The sequence below is a fragment of the Hibiscus syriacus genome, unplaced genomic scaffold (assembly GCF_006381635.1).
Source record: "Hibiscus syriacus cultivar Baekdansim isolate YM2019G1 unplaced genomic scaffold, ASM638163v2 tig00110656_pilon, whole genome shotgun sequence".
Lineage (NCBI taxonomy): Eukaryota > Viridiplantae > Streptophyta > Magnoliopsida > Malvales > Malvaceae > Hibiscus > Hibiscus syriacus.
The window spans coordinates 153,663-179,668 of record NW_024062816.1 but is presented as its reverse complement, the minus strand read 5'-3'; the positions used below and the strand labels follow the sequence as shown (position 1 = coordinate 179,668).

Genomic DNA, 26,006 nt, shown 5'->3' with positions numbered 1-26,006 from the left:
TTATATTGCCAAGAATCTTTTTGAGTATTGCAAACTCCGATATTCATTGGATTGCGTATCCGTGTAGATATCAATCGAAAGCAAAGTCCGAATAGGCCATCAAAGTAAGATTCGAGAGAGAGACAAGATATTGGTAATGTCAAGTGAGACCAATGTGAGTACATTATATTAAGTGTAAGTTATGTTAGGGAATTAAGACTTAAGATGAGTCTAATTTCGATATTAGGTTACATGAGTACTTGAATATAAACATGTAGTGATATGATGTTTAGATGTACTTAAGTACATACATATGTCTAGAGGTTAAGTACATTTCTATATGGAATCTATGTGAATGCATGTAGGTGTGATAAATCATGTGACTAAGAGCTATGTGTGATAATAAGTTATGTTGTCATAAGAGATAAGATATATGACAAAAGATAAGTGAAGGTGATATATGTGATTATATGTCTATATGAATAAAAGAAAATGTGACATGACATATATGTGATATGAAGCTATGAGCTTATATAACTATGTGATATAAATGTGTAAATGTGACAAACATAATGATAATGCCCATGTTATGTGTTATGAAAGCTAGGGGTATAGTTTGTATGCCAAGAGTCAATGGTTTTACGTGGTCATTTGGGATATATATGTAATCCTTTGGAACATATATTCGGTTATTCGGGACAAATATTTGGTTATTTGGAATATATATGTGATCCTTAAAGAGTGGTCATTAGGGACATCTACGTGGTCCTTCGGGACATTTCTACGCGGTTATTCGGGACAACTTTATATGCCCTAATGGAACTTTATATGAGCTATAGTTACATCATATGTGCACAACCTCTATGTACTCACATATCTTTAGTTCTTAGAAGTATACATGGGCTTTAAAGAGAATAAATAAATAAACTTGGTATGGTGTTATGTGTGTTCCTTTGTGAAATGATATATGTGTTTTATGATAATATAGATAATGATAAGCATGTTAATGATGATCTATGCGTTTATATAAGCCTTGTCTTGCATGATATATACATGCATTTGTTAAGTAGTTATAGTTTCTATTATTCTTTTATATATCTCACTAAGTCTATGACTTAGTGTGTGAGTGTTTCACACGTAGGATCCGAGAAGTATCAAAGAGAAGATAGGTAGCGGAGACAACATAACATCATTGAAGATCAGATCATAATAATTTTTATCAGTATGTATCTTTGTTATAATATGTATATATAATGTTGACATATACTTAAAAGATGAAATTGTATAAGCTCTGACCGATTTTTGTAAACTTTTTGAGTTGATATATGTAAATTATTTCGTATGTTTAAATTAATTCTGAATGATGTTAAGTTTAATATAATTAAATGATTTGAAAGGTTGATGTGACATCTCAGACTTGTATTCGGGTCGAATATGGGTTGGAGGTGTTACATGGGGAGCATCGATAACCGATACTTCCTTGAGTACTGACACCAAAATATCATTCTAGAATTTGGGTTTCGATACCAATCACACCGGTCTCGATACCGAAATGAGTATCGACATTGCTCTCATAAATTTCATGATTTTAAGCCTGAACATGAACAATATCAGTATTGGTCCCTCCAATACCAATACTACCACTCAAAAATGTCATATTTGGGCACTCAAACTCTCTCGCATTGCTACCTAGAGGTTCCCAAAGGTGTTTAGAGTCTTATGTCATTGTAAAAGGGCATAAATAAGGCTTTAAAACATGTTTATATCATAAAACATAATTTCTACCATTAACATGCCCATTAAGCTTGTTTCTCAACCTTTATGCCATTTACTATCTCTGGTGACCCACAAACTAGTATGATGGAGTTGTAAGTGTGGTTACCTCAATTTCTTGGCAAATGCAAAGCCCAACGCACTTAATGGGAGCTTTTTTTTTTTGGCCTTTGAGCTTTCACCAACTTCTTTAACTATTTAAGAGTAAGAAAAAAATATTCTAAGTAAACTAAGTGATGAATTACGGATGATAATACTCTTAGAACTTGAATCTATCAATAACAACTTAAAATCTGAAATTTCCCTCAAACCTCCCAAAATCCTTTATTGGAAACTCAATCTAAAACTTGCAATATATAGCTTAATTTAAAGCTTGAAAAATGGTGATTCACACTCTTACCTTGGCTCAAACAAACTAGAATTGGAATGCTTAAATCTCTACTTGAGAAATGAAGAAGAAGAGAAAAAAATGGAAGAAATAATAAGAAGAGTTTGGTGAGATATTTTGGGGGTTAGTATACGTGATTTGATATATAAATAAGGGGGAGTTTTCAGCTTAAACAAAAATGGGTAAACTATAGTTTAGGTGCTTACACTTTCAAGCTCATAAAAATATCATCACCTCTTATAATCTTTTAGGGCCCAACTCAGCTGAATCCCAAATAAACCTGGTCCAAACTATTTTAATAAATATTTTAGGCTCTAAAATATATCTCGGGTTAACCCAAACTACTAACCTGGGTTTTGTGGCGTTACAACAAATCTCTATCTTAACCTCTCACTCTCTCTTAAATACCAAAACCTGAAAGAGAGGGGTTACCTTTAATGCTTTGAGGATCCCAATGACTCTGACGAAGCAAGGGCGTTTGAAATGTGAGGTAAAGTTTTCTCTTTCTCTTTTTTCTAAAGTTTTTCTTTTTTTCCTCCATATATTGCTTTCCCACTTTTATTTAGTTGTTGAACCCCCTTTTAAATATGATTTTCCTTTAATTTTTATGATTCTCATATGTTTGGTGGTGGTAGTGGAGTTGATGAAATAGTTCGGTAGGTGAGGTTGGCAGCGAAAAATCGAGGATTTGATTTATTTTTTTATATGAGTTTTGGTATTGATTTGATTTCCCCATTGTTTGACCTAATTTTTTCACTATTAGCCTTTGATTCGGTCAGATTTACTGACGGCGGCAGCTCGGGAGTCATCAGCACAGTCCGACTCATTTAACGACATCGATAAGGCTTGGTGTGAGCTGCAACAGCGTGAGGAGGTTCACCGTAGGTGGTAGTGACATTTGGTTTGATAGCGTAAAACCTTAATCTGCACTGCATCTGGGCCATTGATCTTAGACAAATCTAACGAATGAGATCGAGTGGCTTGAGGGTTTAACATGAACCCCTGAATGTTCTTGAATCAACACACATGGGTTGTTACTATTGGGCTTGCGTTTAATTTTGTATTTGGGCCTTAATTTGAGTTTTTGTAACCTAAAAAAGAATAAAAGAATAAATAATAAACATATACATCTATAATATTTAATTTAAAAAATAAGGGAAAAATTGGTGTCAATAGTTGTCACTTTTTGCCCATTCTTGTATTAACAAGAATAGGACAAAGACAAAAAATAATTAGTTTTTTATTCGAATTCATCTTTTGTTTTGAAATTTGATATTGTCTCAAGTGTGACTGAAAATGATCATTATCTCAAGAGAGATTTTTGAAATCAAATATGAAAAAAATGATATGCTCCGTTGCTCTTCAGGATAAATCATATATGGAAACATTGATTCCCTTCATTACTTTTCAGAGAAGATTAAATTAGAATTAATTTGCTTCACTACTCTTGAGAAGTACTCTTGAGAAAAGACTAAATCTGAAAAAAAGGATCTATTTTTTTTATAAAATTGTAGAAAATCGTAGTTAATACATTGAATAAATAAATTACTACAACAAAGAAGCGTACAGAAAACACAAATTAAAAACGACGCACAGTTACAAAATCCTAATGTCTGATTATTAAAGCAAAAATCTTTTCTGTATAAGTAAACGCTGCCGTTATAAGCACCGAAAACCCTAGTTCGCTCCCCTCGTATTTATTTATATATTTTCATTTCTTATGAGCGTATCACCTCACCAAAACCCTAGCTCACTTCATTGTCCGCCACTGATTACAACCAGTGAGCTCCTTTCTCTTTCAATTATTATCCTTTTCTCGCTATCTTCTTTGTTTCTCCTCTGATATCGTTTTTTTTTTAATTTTATTCTTTAAAGAATTGAATAGGTTTTTGATAAGCTGCCAAAACGATGTCGGACGACGAGAGGGAGGAGAAGGAGCTGGATCTTTCCTCATCTGAGGTTGTTACCAAATACAAGAGCGCTGCTGAGATCGTTAACAGTTAATCTCTATTCTCTCTCTCTCTCTCTTTAAATTTTCATTATTTAGCTTATTGGAAATGGATTTTGAGTTTAATATTTGTTTGGGTGGTTTCTGTATTTTTTTTGGCGCTATGTTTGAAAATTTGCAGAGGCGTTGCAATTAGTTGTAAAAGAATGCAAGCCGAAAGCTAGGATTGTTGATATTTGTGAAAAGGGTGATGCATTTATCAGAGAGTAAGCGCTTTAGTTTATGCTGGTTGTGCGTGTGCGTGTGCGCGCTTTATAGAGTTGAGTATCGATAATGAAATTAGTAATATGTTGTTTATGTAATGTAAAGACAAACAGGCTACATGTACAAGAATGCTAAGAAGAAGATTGAGAGGGGTGTTGCTTTCCCTACTTGCCTCTCAGTGAACAACACTGTCTGTCATTTCTCTCCACTTGCTAGTGACACCTCGGAGTTGGAAGAAGGAGATATGGTGAAGATGTAAGCTTCATATATACCATTTCCTTTTCTTATTGTTTTGGTTGGGATTTCATACTTTGATTGGCAAGTAAAATGTTCTTTTTCCTGTATGTAGTGATATGGGTTGCCACATTGATGGGTTTATAGCTGTAGTTGCACACACTCATATTGTTAAGGATGGGCCAGTCACTGGCAGGCATGCCGATGTTATTGCTGCTGCAAATACTGCTGCCGAAGTTGCCTTGAGACTGGTCAGGCCAGGAAAGAAGGTAGCCTTTTGTATATCAATGCTACGATGTTCACAGACAATGTTATCCTTTGTGTTCTTTGAATGTTTCTTCTGCTGTTTTGCTTTTGCTATTTCAAAAGTTTTGAGCCAAGCTTTTGTTTTTCAAGTGGAATTTGTGGTTGCTTTTTGAAAGTGTAATGACTTAGCTTTAAATTTTGACTCAGTTGACCCCTAAATGATGAATTTGTTTTTGTTTGCTATGGATCTACATCCGAATGAAGCTTTTTGTCATAGTTACTCTGATAGGGGAATTGATATCTCAACTCTGTTTTTGCGACAACTTTTCTTGTGGTTACTCTATGTTTTAGTTTTTTCTTCAAAGTGATTGTATGATGTAGAATAAAATATGACAGCTAGGCAACTTTGCCGAGGTGATTAATTTCTTGTCGATCTCCTCTTTTCCCTGTTGCCAATATCATGATTGGTTGAGCTAGGTGACCTTAGGGCCAGTGATGCCATATATATGGTTTACACCAATTGCCTAAGTGAACCAACATTTTCTCTAAAATCTACCATAAGTTGGCGTCACCTTCATGATTTGTTTTTATCAAACTACCTTAAAGTTGGTGTTACCCTTGTGTAAGATGCAGAATAGTCATTTGTTGGAGAGGCAACTTTGCTGAGGTGATAATTGTCTTGCGATATCCTCTTTTCCCTGTTTCCAATATTTTTATGTGGTCATGCTAGTCTGTGTTAGGGCGATACATCTTTTTTTTTCATCATACCAATTGCCCAAGTGGACTAACATGTTCTTTAAAACTACTACAAATGGGTGTTATGCTCATGATTGTTTTATCACCATTGCAGAGCTCTTGTTTTTAAACACAAAAGTGGTTTTAATTACTGTGGCAGCAGCTTGCTGATGTAAACTTTTGCTTTTTCCCCTAATTTGTTGGTTGGGGAGGTGTGGTTCAAAGTTTCACATGATTTCTACATCATGATGATAATCATGGGCTATGGATTTAATTCCAATGTTGCTTCTTTTTGTCATAGTTACACTGATAGAGTATCATTTATGCTTTGTGCCACACTCTATACAATCCAAGTCAACCACCCAAATTGCCTGCTGCAGTTGAAGGTCAACTCATATGAGTTCAATCTTTTTCTTTTTTTGTACTTTTCAAATATGTGTGTGTGTGTATCTCATACTTCTAAAAGCCATGGACAAAATATCAAGTGGGCATTTGTGATGTTTACTGATTGGAAGGGGAAATATTTCTTATGTTTCTGCTTTTTATGGACCTTTTTTCTGATGAATTCAGTACTACTTTCCTTTGTAATATATTTTTTAAAATCTGCATTATCACTTGTATAATTTATATTCTTCCTTGTACTCAATTTCTTTTAATTATGGTTTTAATGGCAGAATAAAGATGTAACTGATGCAATTCAGAAGGTAGCTGCAGCTTATGACTGCAAAATTGTTGAAGGTGTTCTTAGTCATCAATTGAAGCAGTTTGTGATAGATGGAAACAAAGTTGTATTAAGTGTCTCCAATTCAGATACAAGAGTTGATGATGCAGAATTCGAGGAAAATGAAGTTTATGCTGTCGATATAGTTGCAAGCACTGGTGAAGGCAAGGTATTTATCGTCTTTCCTTGACTTTTAGCTTTTCTAGGAATCTATTCTTGTGCGATGTTACTTATCCTTGAGATTTCCATTTGTTTAAATGGCAGCCGAAGCTGCTGGATGAGAAACAGACAACTATTTATAAGAGAGCTGTTGACAAGAATTATCATTTAAAGATGAAGACCTCTAGATTTATTTTCAGTGAGATAAATCAGAAATTTCCCATCCTTCCATTCACTGCTCGGTCTGTGATTGTTTTGCCTTTTTTATGAATGTGCATTGGCATTATTTCTGATGTTTATTAACCAGTTTATGCTGATTTTCTTGAAACAGGGCTCTGGAAGAGAAAAGAGCTCGACTAGGTTTAGTTGAATGTGTGAATCATGATCTCTTGCAGCCATATCCGGTTCTTCATGAGAAGCCTGGTATGTTTTTGTAGTGAATAGCTTGTTTAATGATCGGAGGACTTAGGATATTGTACCCCTGTTAATGCCACCATAAGTGAAAATGAGATTAATTCGATCACCGTGTTCAACTGTGCAGGTGATAACGTTGCTCATATCAAGTTCACCGTGTTGCTAATGCCTAATGGATCAGATCGGATAACATCCCATCCTCTGCAGGAGCTGCAACCAACCAAGACGATAGATGATCCTGAAATCAAGGCATGGCTAGCTTTGGGTACAAAGACGAAGAAAAAAGGTGGAGGGAAGAAAAAGAAAGGTACGATGAATAATAACATGGTTTATGAATGATTTGCCATAACAAATACCTTTGATGTGTCGGAATCAAATGTTTACCAAGGTTCGTATATGTATTACTACAGGTAAGAAAGGCGATAAAGCCGATGAATCGACTGAGGCAGAAGCTGGAGCTGAGCCTATGGATGCAACAAATGGAGGATCACGATGTCAAGAATCGTAGTAATGTTCTGTTCTCTCCCTCTGTTTTCAATTTTGGTACAATGTTCATTTGTATGATGTGGTTGGTTATCGAGTTAAAACTTACCATAATATAATTATGGCACAATTATCCCAGCGGGGTTCTCACGAGTCATGCGTCTTATCCAACTGATTTGAGCCAAGTTAGCTATTGATCTAACGGTGAATAACTCACGCTGCTAAAGTTTTTATTGATATCGATACACATTCAATATAATCCTCCAACTTCTGAAAAAGATCAATATAATCCTTTAAATATATTTTACATTCAATGTAAAATTTTAGGGGGGGAAATCAATTTAACTCTTTAATCAACGGAAAGCAATGTTGATGCTAAAATAAAGACATGATCCTCTATAAAAGTTTTACTTTTTTTTTAAAAAAAGAAAGAAAGCAAAACTGTCGAATAAGATTAAAACAGTTAAACCTTTTAAAACTGTCAAATAAGGGTAGTTTAATTGGAGAGGAGTTGTCAACTTCAGGTGTCAATTTGTACGATAAGCACAAGAATTCAACGCAAATGAGGGTCTTCGACTTCGAGACTCGAGCTTGGGTATTTAAGAAGATTAGATCTTACCCAATAGTTTTTTGAGTCTTTGGTAAAATAAAAAGGACCTCAGTTGATGAAAAAAATGTATTTCAGGGTTTGCCTATGGCATCTTCAGTGCCTGCTTCAGTTGGGCAAAAGCTGCAGGATGCATACTACCCATGGCTGAATTAAATGACTCCCCATGAATGGCAGCAAATGTTTGAAGATTTTCTCGCACCAAGTTTTCCAATGACAATTGGGTGATAGGATCTGAGAGCTTGATCTGAATGATGGGAAAACCAATCCATCGTAAATAATTACTAAAGAGATACGTTAGCAAATGATTTAACTAAAGAAAGTTAATCTGTCTTCTCCTTAACTCCTTACTGGGAAGTGAACCTTCACCGTGCATCCTGCTGGAGTTCACAGTATCGCCACTGCAATTTATTAGCAAAAATTAAGAATGAAAATGGTTATGAATCTCCGATGTAAATCTCCACTAAACAGAGTTTACAATACAAAGGCATTTAGTGTATAACCTTGACACTTCCTCAGTTAAGTCATCAGTCCCTCCCAAAATTACACTGGTGCAGACACTGCATAAAGTTTATTTTTGCAGAAATGAATAAAAATGTTATCTGATACTCAGTTGCAGATGTATGACAAAATCAAAATTGAATTTGTACCTTAACATCTGATCAAGTTTGTCCAGAATTTGAGGCAGCCTTAATGTCAAAGCTATGGAAAGTGCTAGGCCAAATATTTTCTTCTGGGTGAAGATACATTGTCTACCTGTATAAACACTAAAAGATAATGATAAAGTAAAAAATAAATAACTTGAAGAAACCTGCCAGACCAACTCAAGTTACCAAATTCAGAATCCTAATTATAAAAATTAGTGCTTTCTTTTATTTTTTCGATTCTTCCTGAGATGAGACATGGATGCGAACAGCTAAGAACACTAACCAACTGACCATCATTGTCTTTGTAGAGATGCATTTTCTACTAACCTTGTCGAGCCATATGTCAACCAGACAAAGAAGAATATTATCTTCAATAGCTACACCAGTCTGCCGCAGTAGTGAAGAAAGAGAAGGTTCTGATGTTAGTTGTGCAAGATAGTTGGTATTCATCACCAAAATCCTTGCTCAGATGGCAGCTGCGGATGCCTTAACAGCTGTCTTTGAAGGATTGCCATCGTCTCCTCCACTCAAGCAAATAACAACTAATTTCTGCCAATGTTTAACAAGGCAGAGCAAGAATTAGATGTCGAAAATGCCTATAGCACAGCAAATATAATTGTGAACATGAATGGTAAAAAAAGCGATGGGTAAAGAACCATGCTTACTTGTAAAGTACTGCTGAATCGCTGATTAATGGAAGCACTTCCATAGGGTAGCACTACAAAATAGCAAAAAGATGAACAGTTACAACTGATTGAGTTTCTCAGGTCCAATTCAGTTTTAATGATTTCAAACCTCCATGCTCATCGGTGAACAATTCTATCATCCGATCAAAGAATTCATTTGCTCTTTTTAGCAATTCAAGGAAGTAACACAAAGATGCAAAGCCCAGTAGTAAATACTCGTTTCATAGACACAAACCAAACCACCCCAACTTCTCATGTTATTTTTTTTGAAAGGTAACTTCGCATGTTATTATTCGACCAAATATGTTCTTGACTACAGCTGTTACGAGTATACTTGAGTAAGACTCCTTTTTTTCCAGAATCCTCCACTATGATTACATCATATATGTCGAAAATGTTCTCTTAAAGCAAAACTGATAAAGAAACAAGTGGGATTCTTTTTAAAATATGAACGTATGAGCATGCATCTGCTGGTAAAATGTCCATCGTCTGTAACAATAGAGTCTAGATGGAAGGTGTTTAACATCAAAGGTTTCGCATTATGGGATGTAATAGTTTGTAGGCATGACAGGAAGTAGGACAGTCGAAACTTGATATTCCCAAGATAGTATACAAGACAACCTTGTATAAGAAAACAAAGGCTGCAAGCATACATACACAAAGGTACGCTTGTGGTCATGTTTGTATTCATTATTAAAAAAATTTCCATGGATATCATGTGGGGGGTGGGGGTCAATATTACACAAACAAACTGCTACTGGCTTCTTGAAAATTCAGCATATGTTATGTGATGCTAGTGCCTTGAAAATTTACAATATGATACCTGTATCAGAATGTCAATGACAGGAAGAGTTGAATGCAACCCTCTATCATTGGCATTTCCAACAATGAGATCTAGAAGTTTAGCCACGCTGGAAGCATGCATGCTAAGAAATTCTCTTCCACCCAAAATGATATAACCTTCAGTATTGTCAACAGCAACCTACAAGCATATTCAGATCAATATAAGATCGAGAGAGAGATCAATGAGTGGATGAGAAGCAGACAATGAATTGTGACAATGTAGAAGCCCAAAGCACCAAATGTGACAGTAGACAATCCAAAGGGGAATGAAAGTTCTTACCTAACAAGGACAAATGATTTAAGAAGTCTAACCTGTAACTGGTCAAAATTTCTTTCCAATATTTCCACAAGACATGGGAAATATGCTAAGAGCTGAGACACCATTGCAGGTGCATGAGAAAGTGTAGCCTCCCACAACTGCAGAGATGAGAACATGAAGCATAAGTTTACGGTAAATGCAGCCAGATATATAATCAATGTTTGGGGCAGTAGTCTAACCAGCAGCATGCTATCCTCCAGAAGATTGAGTTCATCTGGGCCATTTATGTCAATTCCCTTTTGAAGAATGGGCAGGAGCATTGCATGGCAACTAGGTGATTGATATCCAAGTGCAACAACAAAGTTCCGCAAAGCAATAAGAAGCTGAATCTGTAGAAGGCTTTCACCAGAAGATTCCTCCCAAACCTTTTCATATTGCAAGGCTAAAGCAAATTAAAAGAAAATATATTTTAAAAGAGAACCTGATATTGATAAGTAGTCTTTAGCATGTGTAGTCAAGTTAAATAATCCATTTACTCTCAAACTTTTCTTGGGATTCCAATTATAATTTATTTTTCAAACAACTACTATTAACCATGAATGACAGGAAGATTTGTACCAAGTTTCACAACAGCAATTTGTAACATTGGCAATTATCTGATTTAGTATAGAGGTTCCCTGTTATAAACTCCTAGTACTTATATTGTCAACAACAGAGCATATGAAACTTTCAGAGAAGGAAGTAAAGTAGTGGCAACAATACCGTCTGGAAAAACTGCACCAAGTTGTTAGCATATGGGATTACTTCATTGACATGACCCAGAAGAACAGAAATCAAATTTAAAACCTGGACCTGAAATTTATGTGAAAGCAGTAAAATGAATAAAATGTGAATCAAATGTCAGCATAAACAGTTGCATATACAAGTGCATGCACACTTGGAAACACAAACAAAGACTCAGAATTAAATCTAGAAGGACTCCCAATACCAGAATTTGCATCTCATATCTGAGAACCTATATTTCCTAAACAAATCATGACAAATATGATCTAAAGTAGGAACAGCCAAAGCACATCAGTACAAAAAGGTTATCCACACCTATTCAAAATTATCATCAGATGCCAAACATGCAAGAAAGAAATATTAAAGCTCCGAGCATAGATTCCAGAAATTTTCCACAATCCAGTTAGATATATAAACTTCCTTTTTGATAAGAACGAAAGGAAAAAGAATGCCCAAGCAGGTAGTGAACACTGTAGACACCAATTTTCGTCCATATATATATATCACATATATATATATTACTTAAATAATACATTTTTTTTCTTTTATAGATTCCAGGCCCAAAGACTAAATACCAACAAGTCCCAGCAGCCCGTTACACCCCAAAGCAAACCCGAACCTAGAGCCCCGACCCGGATCCAAGCTTCAGCCTGAACCAATAAGCTAGGGTTTCCAGAATCCTAGCCTTGTCTCCAGCAGAGTCGCCAAGCCGTCGAAGCTCAATTCCGAGCCCAAATATGAAAAAAGTTTTTTTTTAAATTAAATATACAATCAAGTTTAATGAGAAAAAAATAATGAAAAAAATAAATTTTCAAAGAAATAAATAAAATAAAAAGAGTAAAAACTGTGAAATTTCAAAAAAAAAAGAGAAAAAAAGAAATGAAATTGTTAAGAAAAAATACTTTTATATTCAAAAAGGAAAAAATAAAGGTCAAAAATTTGAAAAAGTAAATAGTTGAAAAAAAGTTGAAAAAGATAAAAAAAAGTTGAAAATGCGTTTAGAAATAAATAAATAAATAAATAATAATGTTAAATTGAATAAATAATAGAAAAAATACATATATATAATAATAATAAAAAGAAAAAGAAAAAAGATAATATATATTAGATAAAAACAAAATTTTTTTATTAAAAAATAGATAAATAAAATATATAAAATCAATGAAAAAAACATAACAATAAAATAATAATAATAAACAAACAAACAAACAAAAAATAAAAAAGCAAAAAATAAAATAAAAATAATAAAAAAAGAATGAAGAAAATAAAATAATAAAAATATAATATATAACAATAAATGACTAAATTAAAATAAAAGAAAAATAAGGGGGTCAAATTTGAAAGAAAATCGAGGTTGAAATTGCATATTAGGGGCAAAATTAAATCTTTAAAAAACTATGAGGGACTAAATGGGAATTAACCCTATTTTATTTGAACACACGCAAGGGATTCGCTCGGGTCGGCCGGGTTAGTCCTGCAGGTCAGTATAAAGCACAAAAAAGACAGAGCCCCTTCTCTCATTTCTCATTTTTCAAAACTCAAAACCCTTTTCCTCTCAACTTTCTCTCAAGTGTTCATCCAAAGGATGAAATACCACCGTGATTTCTAGAAATCGGTGGCCACCGCCTCGCCAGCCGTTGTTCATCGACGGTGGCCCACAAAAAAAATAATTTTTTCGATATCTCTTTTTCCCCTCTTTAAAAATCCAAACAATTTTTTGAGAATCTATTCGGAGAAGACTAGATCTAAGAAAGGATTTTCGAAAACTTACCCCCTTTTATCGTTTTTTTCATTCGAACCAAAAAAGCATAGAGACCACATGCAAGCGAGATGAGCTACCAAACAAGGTAAAATCGCACCTTTTATTTCGAATGTGTTTCGAAATTTTTGCAAATGTTCTTGCTTCGATCCCTTAGAATTTTTTGTGTATTTTCTCGTATTTTCCCCTCGTTATTTCGCATGTAATCGTGTGATCTTTCAAATGTAAATATTACATTTATTTATAGGAAAAAACTATGCTAATTTTAGACTCCTATTTGTGCTAAAACTTCTTTGCTCCCGGTTTGTTAAGAGTCCCATGTGACTAATTTGTTTTTTGTTGACTTGGTGGTGTTGTTGCCGAGGAAACCGTCGGGAAAACTGGCGCCTGTGGACCGAGCGGCTGGGGTGAGGGCTCTTCGAAGGTTGCGATGTTGTGGAGACAAGGTTAGGGTTCTGGAAACCCTAGCTTACTGGTTAGGGCTGAATCTTAGATCCGGGTCGGGGCTCCAGGTTCGGGTTTGCTTTGGGGTGTAACGGGCTGCTGGGACTTGTTGGTATTTAGTCTTTGGGCCTAGAATCTGTAAAAGAAAAAAATGTATTATTTAAGTAATATATATGGACGAAAATTGGTGTCTATTTCGGGTGGACTCAGAATTGGGCTTCGACTAGAAATGAGTGGGTTAGAGTCGCCACCGATCCTTTTAAAGAATATTTGGACTGATTGGACACCATCTTACATGATCTGTGTTTTACCATAAATGTGTCGGGCTCAAGAGTCGGTTACAGTCAAGGAAAGATTAATACTCTTGAACCGCCCTTTCGGTACCAATTAATTTGTTGATTATCTTTAATTGCAAAAAATTAAAATTTAACTTTAAAAAACTCGATTCAAATTACTTACATTTGATTGGTTGAAATTCTTTTAAAAATGGTCAAAAAGAATGTTAGATCACAAAAATAAAAATAAATAAATAAATATGAACAAAAAGTTTTTTTTTAAAAATTAAATATACAATCAAGTTTAAAGAGAAAAAAATAATAATAAAGAAACAATGAATAAAATAAATTTTTTAAAAAATAAAAAATAATAAAAATAATAAAAAGAGTAAAAAAATGTTAAATAAAATAAATAAATAATCAAATTTTATATTTAAAAAGGAAAAAATAAAGGTCAAAAAGTTTGAAAAATTATATAGTTGAAAAAGGAAAAGGTTGAAAAAGTTGAAAAAAAGGGAAAAAGTGGAAAAGTTGAAAAAAGTTGAGAAATAAATAAATAAATAATAATGTTTAATTGAATAAATAAGAGAAAAAATGCATACATATATAATAATAATAAAAAGAAAAAGAAAAAGAAAAAAGAAAAAAGAAAAAAAGAAAAAGAAAAAAATATAATAATATATATATAAATATATTAGATAAAAACAAAAAAAATATTAAAAAATAGATAAATTAAATATATAAAATTAATGAAAAATACATAAAAATAATAAATAATAATAAAAATAATAATAAAGAAACAAAAAACAAAAAATAGTAAAAAATAAAATAAAAATAATAAAAAAAGAATGAAGAAAATAAAATAATAAAAATATAATATATAACAATAAAGGACTAAATTAAAATAAAAGAAAAATAAGGGGTAAATTTTAAAAGAAAATCAAGGTTGAAATTGCATATTAGGGGCGAAATTAAATCTTTAAAAAACTATGAGGGACCAAATGGAAATTAACCCTATTTTATTTGAAAACACGCCGCTCGGATCATCGGGTCGGTCGGGTTGGTCCTGCAAGTCAATATAAAGCCCAAAAAAGACCAAGCCCCTTCTCTCATTTCTCATTTTTCAAAACTCAAAACCTTTTTCGTCTCAACTTTCCCTCAAGTGTTCATCCAAAGGATGAACTATCGCCGTGATTTCCATAAATCGGTGGTCACCGCCTCACCGACAGTCGATCGTCGCTCATCGACGGTGGTCCACCAAAAAAATAGTTTTTCGATAGCTCTTCTTCCCCAGATTCCTCATTTCTTGATATAAAAATCAATCATCCAATGCCCCGGATTGGAGCATATTCCTAGTGGCACTTATCCAAACTCTTCCATTGATTTATGTACTCTATATTCTAGTGTTCCAACAAATGGAACGGATCAAGTGCCAAAAGATTTTAGAGTTACGGATCAAATAATAATAATTATTTATTATTTTGATAATCAAATAATTTTTCCTATAAATTTAACCACTAATGTTAATTTTTTACGATCAATGATTAAAAATTAACATAAATAATAACATTATCTAATATAATAATAATTTTTATCCTCAAAATTTATTATCACAATATAGTTTTATAGACTATTTTATCTTAGTTCTTATGTCATTTAGGATTATCTTCACCTAGAGTAACTCACCTACTCTTAATGCCATCAATATAAATTCTAATTCAACACTTGATTTTGTAACCACAATTTTTTTGAATGAATGAAAGAACTTTACACTCTCTCCTATTTTGCTCACTGAATTCTATTCTCTCTCTCCCTCCCTCTTATTTTGTTCGCTGAACTTTAAAAGTTTTTAACTTATTCGGTGAACTTAATACATTGAGTTTTTTGGTCGCTGAACTTTACTCTCTCTCCTATTTTTGTCACTTCATTGTTAAATAATTAACAACGTTAAAAGCAATGCCATTTTTTAAAAAAAATATCACTAAAACAACGTCGTTTTTCATTTATATAACAACTAATTTTTACACCTTTAATTATTTATTGGCTGAGTGACCAAAACAACCCAATGTATTAAGTTCGATGAGGAACTTGAAAATATTTAAAGTAAAGTGAGTGAAATAGGAGATATAATAAAGTTTAGTTACCAAAATTGTAATTTTCTTTTTTTTAAAATAATAGGTACGTAATTTTTTTAAATTTTTTCTTTTTTTTCTTAACACATTAAATTAAATTTATCCATATTTTCAAAATAACGAGGACGCACTTAACTCTCACTTAGTGCAAGGATTTGTTTTATGTTTAAACAAATTCCTTTTATTTTTAATTCTTTTCGGCAAATGTAGAATCAAATAAGTGTCACGAGATCAGCGGGTATTTCATTTCTCACATGTAGATAATTTGGGTATATATCTAGGCGTTCCGCTCATTCATAGACGGGTAAAACACGGAACTTGTGATTACCTTGTGCAGAAAGTGCGAGATCGCTTAGCGGGTTGGAAAGCAAAAATTTTAATCTTTGCAGGACGTCTGACAGACTCACTTAATCTATCGTAATAAAATCCAAGATTTGGCGACCAGATCTATATGACACGGTGACCTACAAATAGTCATAATTATCCTATAAGTGACACTAGACTATAGTCATTATAAATACCCTTCAATAAGACCGAGAGATGGACTGTAATATTCATCACCTCTATGCACTCTTTGTCTTCATTATATCTTCATGACCATTCTTTTCCACAAAAACAACACGAAAACACTAGTCAACGATCGTTCTCTTATCGACGGCAGCTCTCTGCCCGAATAAAAAGGAATGATACACTAACAGCCGACGTGATCAATCTGTTCCCATCTACAAACTTGTATTTGCTAATCAGTGATTTTGATATCTGATTGGTTTCTTGCAACAGGTTGGGAGAATAAACTGCAGAACCGAGTATTCTTTATGTAAGGATCTTAGTATGCATCCAGGGAGCGCTCCAAGGTGGTTTGTTTACACATACAAAGGAAATGAGAAGGGTTATATGAAAGAATATAAGGGAGATTTGCTTACCAAGAATGTCAAAACATTTTGCCAACATCATTTACTAAGGTTTTCAGAAAGGATTAGCCTAAATCATTCTGAATTGTTTTCTAGTCACGTCGAACGAAACCCGAGTGTGATGTTTTCTTTCTACCAAAAGGACACTCCTGTTATATGGCGTGTTCTCAGCGGCTTATATCGTAAAAGATTCACTTTCTATGATTGCGAAGGTATGTTACCAAGTTCTATTTTGTGCTTTAAAAGCTTTTTCAAATTACAGATGGGCCTCTTTCATTATGTATGTAGCTTCATCATGTTTCTGGACCAGTTTTTAAGAAGTTAGGAGTCGATGCGCTTCCGGCTGTAATTGGATGGCTATCCAACGAAGAGAAGCACAACTTGAAATCCAGTATTTCAGTGAAGGATTGTAAGACTGCAATCAATGATCTCAGCTTGATGCTTGATAGTTTTGAGAAGAAGAATAAAAAGATAGCTTCATCAAAGCAGACAGATTCTGCAGAGAGACGGTTACCTTTGCTGAAAGCATCAAACTTTGATGCTCTTTGTGGGGATAAAACTCATGTATGTATCATAGGTGCATTCCGATCATCCCGAGCTAGGAAGAGGCTGGAGTCCTTTTTATTGAAGGTCAGAAGATTCCCTCTCTTCTAAGAACGTATTTATGTATTTCTATTGTTAAACAGAAACATATGTACTTTCAGGCTTCACAGAAATCATTATCAAGAAGACAGAACGTGGCCTCTGGTTCGAATTCGATGGATTCAGTTTCATATGCCCTCTTAGATGCTAGCAAGCAACCATCGTTTTTAAGAGCATTTGATAAATCCAGATATAAATCATCGGGTAACATCCTGATGGCCTTCAAACCTCGGAAAGGTGGCATTTAAAGGTGACATGAACGTAGAAGGGGTAGAGAGATTCATAAACTCTGTTCTTAATGGAGACGTACAATTTACCAGGACAAGGAAGAAGCCAGTTCTCAAGTGATTCAGCTATAATGGGTTGTATATACATGCTGTGATTTCAGACCATCATGTCATCAAATTCATGAATATCTTTTTAGCATACCCTTATTCCCATATGTAATGGGTAAGGGGAGGTAAGATAGTAGGCTACCCCAACGCCAGGTTGAGAGCAGCTTCCGTGGAGACCTCCGAATTATAAAATGCCCTCCGTGGAACTCATCCCACGACCCCAAGGTTATGAACATCTGAACTACATAAACTGATTCTTGTATATAAAGCAAAATGTTGTACTACAGCGGGTGTTTTTCATTGTATATACAGCAAAGTTCAGGGAAACATGGTTGAAATACCTAGGGATCAATGTCGGAGTTGCTCTGAGCAGGCACTAGTCGACCCTTTTTCTGTAGTTCCGCAGGGAAAGGATCTCGGCAGCTGCTGATATGTGATTTTAGCCTGGGAATGTTAGGGTGTGCACTTCTACACCTGTGGCAACCCAACTCCATTGACAATAGTTTGCTGTCATCTAGAATTGCTGCTTTCCCATTGTTATTAACTTCCTCAATTACATCTACAGAATCGCGGAAAATGCAGTAGTGAAAGAGTTCCAATGCTTCTTGTGCTTGAGACTTGTGGAGTCGAAATCTTGGCTAATGACATGCAGGTGCAGCTGGCGCATCGAAGGAGTCTACACGAAACATGAAATAAACCATATTTTCAAATGGGGTTTTCCAATCACCAATCATCAAGGGGTTGGAAGTAGGAAACAGACCAAGACACAAGGGTACATCGATTGCAATCAAAAGCATAAAAGGTCATAATATGCAGTTAGTCCCTATACTTAAAAAAGTTCAAAATCAAATCTTCTTTTTCAATTCAAAAACCCTAGTACAATCATCGACACTATTTCTACCAATACACCAACGAATCCAACAAACTTCAGAAGCAAATCATTTCAAACTCAGTGTGAGCAAATCTTGACCAAAAATACAAATGTCAATAATTGGACTAGAATTTTTAAATCGCAAAGGTAAAATTATTGAACTTTTTAAGTGCATGGACTAATTCTCAAACTTCTCCAAAGTATAGAGATTAGCAGGCTGCATATTTTGACCAAGCATAAAATGCTATGTACACATTGGGCCATAACATTATCTCTTTCTTCAAGTCTACAAGATTACACCACAACCTTTGCATCTGCATGTACGCATCAATCATCACATTGCTATTTCTGTCTAAAATAACGAGATGCTGCATAAAAGTAATCAGATAATTCTATTTGGTCCTCTACATGCTACGGGATTCATTCAAATCATAGGTCTAGAGGAACAAGCAACTAAGGTTCATTCGATGCTAAATATTTTGAGTTCATATTACATACGCTCCATGATTGATCTCTGTCATTTGATTGTGTTTATAAACATCTCATGATTGATATCACTACAGCAAAAGTGACTTGTTGCGGCATTTTTTTCACAAACGCCGCAGTAGATGTTTATTTTTACCGGCGTTTTTCCTACAAACGCCGCAGAAGATGTTGATATTTAGCGGCGTTTTCCTACAAACGCCGCAGAATATGTCTTGAGATTTAGCGGCATTTTCGTCAAAAACGCCGTAATATGTCTTGAGATTTCGCGGCGTTTTTATCACAAACGCCGCTAAATATATGGTATATTGCAGCATTTTTTGTTACAAACGCCGCTAAATAACACAGAATTTAACAGTCCTAAAAAGTATGCTTAATACCCCAAATCTATTTTTTCAACTTGTTCCATTATCCAACAAACAAAACAACAATAACATCAAATCCAATATAATAAATAAAAGTTTTCATTAACGTAATATAAGTTAAGTTAAACACGGTTCAGTAACATTAACATAATGCTCATAACATAAATGAGGCTACGATGGTGGATTCCGAGGTTGCGTTTTTTGTATCATCAGCATCATATCATTGAGTCGTTTTTCAAATTCTTTACATCTCTGCTGATATATTACTTCTCTCTGTTCTACCGCTGCCCCTCTCTGTGCTGCCACTGCTTCTCTCTCTACTTCCGCTGCTGCTCTAGCTGCTTCCGCTGCTGCTCTCTCTGCTTCCTTTGCTTCATTTTCCGCTTTCAAGTTAGCCATTTGTTGATCCATCTCAGCCAACTTTTCTTTTAAACGACCAACTTCTAATTGGGAAGATCGAGACTGTGATGACATGTACTGTGATGAACTGGATCCAAAATATTTGGTGGGAGTAACGAATGATCCTTGACAGCGCACCCGACCATATCTTTCAGGACCTAAAACGTCATTAATAGCTTGGTTTTCAATGTCATCATCATTAACAATACCTTGACTCGAAGCAGTAGCATGATACTCTGCCCTTTTCTCCCTCAATTTTTCCTAATAATAAAGTGAATAATTAATTAAAATAAAAAATATCATGGTAAAAATATAAATAAAGTCAGGTAAATTTAAAACATCTACCCAATAAACGTACCATAATTTCTGCAGCGTCAGCAGTCATAGGAGTGCCATCCTTCTTCGTATGTATTTTCCTACAATGTACCATAATGTAATTACTATGAGTTAGTATGTACATGGAATACAAAAAAGCTATTCAATAATCTATAATACCTCCTCATGAGCTATACAAGCAAAACTCTTCGATCCAACCGTGTGCATAAACTTTTGTTGTTGCCTGCTAGAAACACCAACATGCTCTCGGTCCTACAATGTCAAACAACCACTTATAATGATGATTTAAATTTTGTTACAAGTATTTATGAAAAATACATCATACCTGTCCTTTTTGAGAACTCCAAAATCTGACTGCATCTTCCTATTGGTACCTGAGAATTCCTGGTGGGACTGTTTGCAACTTCTCTTCAAGGCTGAGATCATTCTTGAAGTATTTCTTCTTTAAAGAGCTCTTGTGGTCCCTCCTTCTCTTCCCTAACGCTTGCTTCACATAATCGTCAGAGACCTCTAAAACAAATTTCTCCTATACAACAAATAAGTGTGCACCGTAAGTAAAAATTAGTATTGAATTTATATAGAGTATCTATTATAATGACATTATTACCTTAACAAAATCCAACGCTTGATTTTTGTTACTATTAGGCATTTTGCGCCATGACTCATAATTGATCGGTAACAGATTCGCATTACGTCCAACTATGCCTAAGTAACCTGCTAGAAGACGTGATTCTGGGCCAATAGGTTGACCGGCATCGTTTCTTGAAACTTTGACACGATGCCCAGGAGGAAGTTGGTATAATTCCTTTAAAGTTGTACGTCCTCGAGTCTTGCGCGTTCCAGCATTTTTAACTATATAAGAAATTATTAAATGTTAGTTTTGAAAATGAACAAAGTAGTAAATAAAGTTTCGAAGATTACCTTGAATTTCTACTTCTTCAACAGTTTCAGGAACTTCGGAAGACTCAGGTGCATTCGTTTCCTCGTTATTTCTTTCTTCATGGTCTTCAGAAGCTCGAACAACCCAGAAATCAGATATTTTTCTCCTCGGCATTATACCTGTAATAAACAAACATGAGTAATAAAAAACGATTTAATTAATGAATACATTGAAAGACAACATGTTAAGGGTTATAACATTATAAATAAATAAATGAAGATATAAAATCGTACAACAATCTTATGTAATGTCAGTTGTCATAAATATCTTCATCAACGTCCTCCCGAACCCATTGAAATTGTGTTGTATTACTGATAGTTTCATCTAAGTTTTGTGGTAGTAGAGGTAAACACTATGATCTTGTTTCAATGTCATCTCTACTTCCATCCCCGATGTCTATCAAGACTCTGGGAGTATTTCGAAGCACAACATACCAACCGTCATCCATTGGATCGTGACAATAAAATACTTGTTGCACTTGAGAGGAAAATACATATGGTTCATCCATCAAACGTTGACCTGTGTCATCATCCTGACAATAATTTTCTGTATCATACGACTGATGATTGTGCATATTAAATGCATCTCGTAACATCCCTTCTATGTCATCTTCTCTAAAAGTTGGATGGGGAGAAAGAGCACGATAAGTCGAGTAACTCATGGAAGCAGATCTATCTGATACAATCTCTCCATGAAAGATCCATTTTCTATACCCCCGAACAAATCCAAAAATAACTAGATGCTCGTACACAACTTCACGAATGTGCCAATTAATGTTCACACAATTCTTACAAGGGCAAAGAATCATATTTTCTTGGCTTGCATTCAGAAAAGCTAAATTTAGAAATTTTTCGACTCCATTTCGATATTCGACGCTTACCCTTGAGAAATCCATCCAACTCTTATCCATTTCGTATTTCTGGAGTTTCAATTTCAAATGTTAATTGCTAATAATATAGATAAAATTAGAACCTAAACAGAAGCATTAAATTATCATATTTAGTGCATAATAATATTTGCATAGTATAAAACTAATCACTCGTAAATTATACAACTTTTAAATTGATAAAATTGTATGGGAGCAAATGTATCTCAGTTAATTTATAAAAATTATAACGAGAATTATATACAACTGCATACTATAGAACTAAATACTTACACATGTTTCATCAAATGTAGCATTTACATCTAAACAGACTCCTGTTTCATTGTTACCGAGAGAGGCATTAAGAACTTAGAACGAAATATAAACCCAATTAACCCATTAGCGAATGGTTGAAGAAATAAAGAAAAAGAATAACACAAAAGGACAACCGACTTAAGTCGTAGTCAACAATTTCTCAGTGAAATGCATACTATATCTCTGTGATTAATTATGATTGTTAGAAGTTAGAATTCCAAGGACAATCCACTTAAGTCTTAGTCAACTATGCGACACCAAGAATAATTTAATACATTTGACTTGACAATCTTAAAGCAACGTAAAAATACTTTACTTAATGAGTATCATGGACAAACCTGGAAAATGTTTATTATGATGCTATTTCGATGAACCAGAATAATATATGCATGTCACTAATACCTGTGCAACTCGATCAAACTCCAACAGCAACAGTGATTTATGTAACTTTTTTTTTGCAAATTCTGACAACCATGCAGGCAAAGCAAGTGTACTGTAGCAAATAAACCACGATTATATATCATCATAAGGGAAAAGGGGGCTAATACGTTAAATGATTTAAAGAACCTAAACCAAAGAGGTGAGCACGAATACACGTCTTCACAAGTGAAGTGAACTAAATTAAGAGCCATTTATTGTGTACAACACAGTAGACATGTATTTGAAACAAAAATAGAACCATTTAGGGATCGTTAAGGACATAAAAGATGGTTCCAACATAGTTCATGCAAATTTTAGAAGACCCTCGTCTTGTGTCACTAACCATGTCGTTAACAGAACCAAAGATGGATCATTGATTAAGAGTTAACTGGACATTTCTTCTGACTCTTCATTTGTTTCACACCTCCTCTTCAATTATAAACATGCAGTAATCGTACATGATAAACATGATTACTAAACAAATATTATAAGATTCTTAAATAAATTAAACAAATGTATCTTACAAGCGAAAACCATAATATTTCTAACCATCAAAACGACAAAATGAGAGTACATAACTTGAAGATAATCCAATTCCCTACCAAGTTAATATTTCAGTAGCATGTCTACGTGATTTTGCATCATAGTTTAATCTTTGCCTGATTAAAAAAATATTGCCCGATTGTATCATAGTATAATGGTCTTAGAAATTACTTTTTTCATCCGGGAGATATCATCACATTATTTCTCCATCTATAGAAATCATCATATAGCTTAAAGTGTCCTAAACCATGATCAGTTACGTCAAAGAAAATCATTGCATCCAGAAGTAGAATGGGTTCAAAGTTTGTGTCATAACATTGAACAGTAACTAAAGTGATTTGTTGACGTAAAAGAAAAATATGTATTCCTAATATGATATGTACCAATAGACATGGTTTAGATATACAAGAAGAATCTAGCCAAAATACATTTGTTTGAGAAAAGCAAGAATTAGATACTGCCATGTGGTACCAATAGACATGGTCTAGATAGATAAGAAAAATTCGCTGGTGTCACTTGACTCTTCAACTAATCAGGCAAGACAGAGAGTAGAAAATAAGAACTAAAAGAAAATGTACAGATTCTAAAATGAAACTACACAAAGTCCTCTAATAACAAGAAGGTGGAAGAAAAATTATGCATATAGTAATCAGCTAACTGCATAAAGAAAATCTGCGATTGACTGACCCAATTTCATCCATTATGAGTAACCCATGCATGGTAATACATCACATAGGCAAACTGATCAATAAGCTGAGTAGTCGACAGCATACTGAAAGCAAAACTAGTTCATCTCAAAAGGTATACCTAATGAATATCTAATATAACACGTGAAGCACGAATCAAGGGACCTCAATAGTTAAAATGACGATTGTCATCCTTGGCGATCACGGGTTCGAGCACCAACAACTGTAGGGAAATGATTGAGAGTCTTTAGGTACTACCAATTGTAAACCCTCTAGATCAGGGGGTGGGGGAATAACACGAGAACAACTAAATCTATTCAGTTTTTAAAGATAGTAATGCAACCAAAATGCTAGCGGCTGAATACACAATTCAGGTGGGAACTACGATTATAATTGGGTACAGAGCATTAAACCCTAACGAAGCGAAAAAGAGAGACAAGAACGAAAATAAAGGAACCTGTGATGGTGCCGTGAATGACGGTGCCATTCTTGAGCTCAATCGATACCGTTTCATTGTTTAACTTCATCAAAAAACCTGCACATTGTTTTTCAAACCGAAGCCATTTTAAAGAGATCCAACAAGTTGTTTTTAATTTTTTACACGTAATTGTTACACACAAAGGGAAGACAAATTTCGCTAATCAAGAGTTGAGATTAAAGAGGGAAAGGGAAACTGACCTGACGAGCTTCATGTTGAGAAGAGAGAACAGAACTAGAGCATGAGGCAAAAGGCGAGAAACCTAAATCAAAGGAAGTGGGAAAGAGAGGGAGAGAAACAGACTCTGTTTGCTGCTTCTACCAGGCCTCGAAGTCAGAGGTGATTTAGGGCTCGGGGCACTGCTAAAATGTCGTTTGACTTTTTGACTTCATTACAAACGACGCCGTAGCTGGACTTGTTATAGTCTTGGGTCATTGTTTACTTGGGTGACGGCCCAACACTCTCATCAACGACAAATTCATACTAAAACATTATCTTAGAAATAATAGGAAAAGGCAAATGTATAATGTAAAAATTAGTCCCCAATAATTTTCAAAATAGTTATTATGGATTATATTACTTTTTATCATTTTGGACTTTAATGTTTTATTTTAGGAGAAAAAGAATCCTAACATTTGATTGAATAGTCATTTTGACCCTTATTTTTTTCAGGAGTATTTTGGTCTCAACATTTCATTTTAAGATCAAAATGCCTATATTTTGAAGCGTTAATTGTTTGTTAACTAACTGTTTTCATTTATTGAGGGGTCTTTTTGTCCAAATAAAACGTTGAGGCCAAATACTTCAAATATATATATATGGGCAAAAATGATATTTTGATAAATGTTAGAGGCTAATTTTAAAATTATGCCAAAGGCAAACGCCTCGACAAAATATGACCCAAAGATGAACACATTCCTTTTAATTATTAATTTCATGGTATGTTCCTAAACTAAGGCTTAAATTTTGAATTAGCCTCTAAACCATTAAACGGTTTATTGAGTCTTCAAAATATTAATATTTGTATTATATCAATTATATCGTTGTAGATATCAATTTTAATATTAAATTTTAGCTCAAATGTGCTATAGAGTATATGTAAAACACATGAATCAAAATCTTAACAAGTTTACTTCAATTTGTTGAGAAGAATAGTTTATTTTTTAAACAAGAGATATTTAAGTTATTTGTAGTATAGATACACATTTTTAAAAACATCGAACATAATTAACCATTCTCACTAATTTTCATGTACAAATGATTGAAATAGAAAACGTCACACCTCATTGACTTAGTAAGGCAACAATGTTGTTGGGGAGTCCGATCATGGAGATTCTCCACGATAACCATAAAGTTGGAGTAACAGTAGAGGAAACATCTTCATCATTGAGGATACATACTGCTTTTGCAATTGAAGATTCTTTCAACGCCACAGAGTTACCAAATTCGGTTCTAAACATCGGGTATTTATCAACTCCTCTATCATCGTTCTAAATAAGCTTCGAAGATCCTACATGCGTAAGATCTATGAAATTTTAGTGACCATAGAAAAATAGTATATAGCGGCTTAAAGATTTATAGATTATTACCTTCAAGTACGAGATCGGCCATGGAAGGGTATGGAGCAATAGAAGTTCC

At 34.2% G+C, this 26,006-nt stretch overlaps 2 protein-coding genes and 2 pseudogenes across 2 annotated transcripts; 2 read left to right on the top strand and 2 right to left on the bottom strand.

Annotated features, from left to right (window-relative positions):
- Positions 1-3,820: 3,820 nt before the first annotated feature.
- Positions 3,821-7,498, top strand: LOC120137331 (ERBB-3 BINDING PROTEIN 1-like). The gene is made up of 10 exons (XM_039153101.1): positions 3,821-3,921; positions 4,015-4,139; positions 4,270-4,354; positions 4,458-4,607; positions 4,702-4,855; positions 6,242-6,457; positions 6,553-6,689; positions 6,779-6,870; positions 6,989-7,168; positions 7,272-7,498. The coding sequence occupies exons 2-10, from the start codon at positions 4,049-4,051 to the stop codon at positions 7,367-7,369; spliced, it is 1,203 nt and encodes a 400-aa protein (XP_039009032.1). The 5' UTR covers positions 3,821-3,921; positions 4,015-4,048; the 3' UTR covers positions 7,370-7,498.
- Positions 7,499-8,264: 766 nt separating this feature from the next.
- LOC120137293 lies at positions 8,265-9,424 on the bottom strand (annotated as a pseudogene).
- A 1,198-nt stretch (positions 9,425-10,622) lies between these two features.
- LOC120137292 (importin-11-like) lies at positions 10,623-11,244 on the bottom strand (the record flags this gene model as incomplete). Its single annotated transcript, XM_039153079.1, has 2 exons — positions 10,623-10,811; positions 11,149-11,244. Coding segments are annotated over 2 exons (285 nt in total), but the record flags the coding sequence as incomplete, so codon positions are not given.
- Positions 11,245-11,617: 373 nt separating this feature from the next.
- On the top strand, positions 11,618-17,686 carry LOC120137291 (annotated as a pseudogene).
- Positions 17,687-26,006: the final 8,320 nt, after the last annotated feature.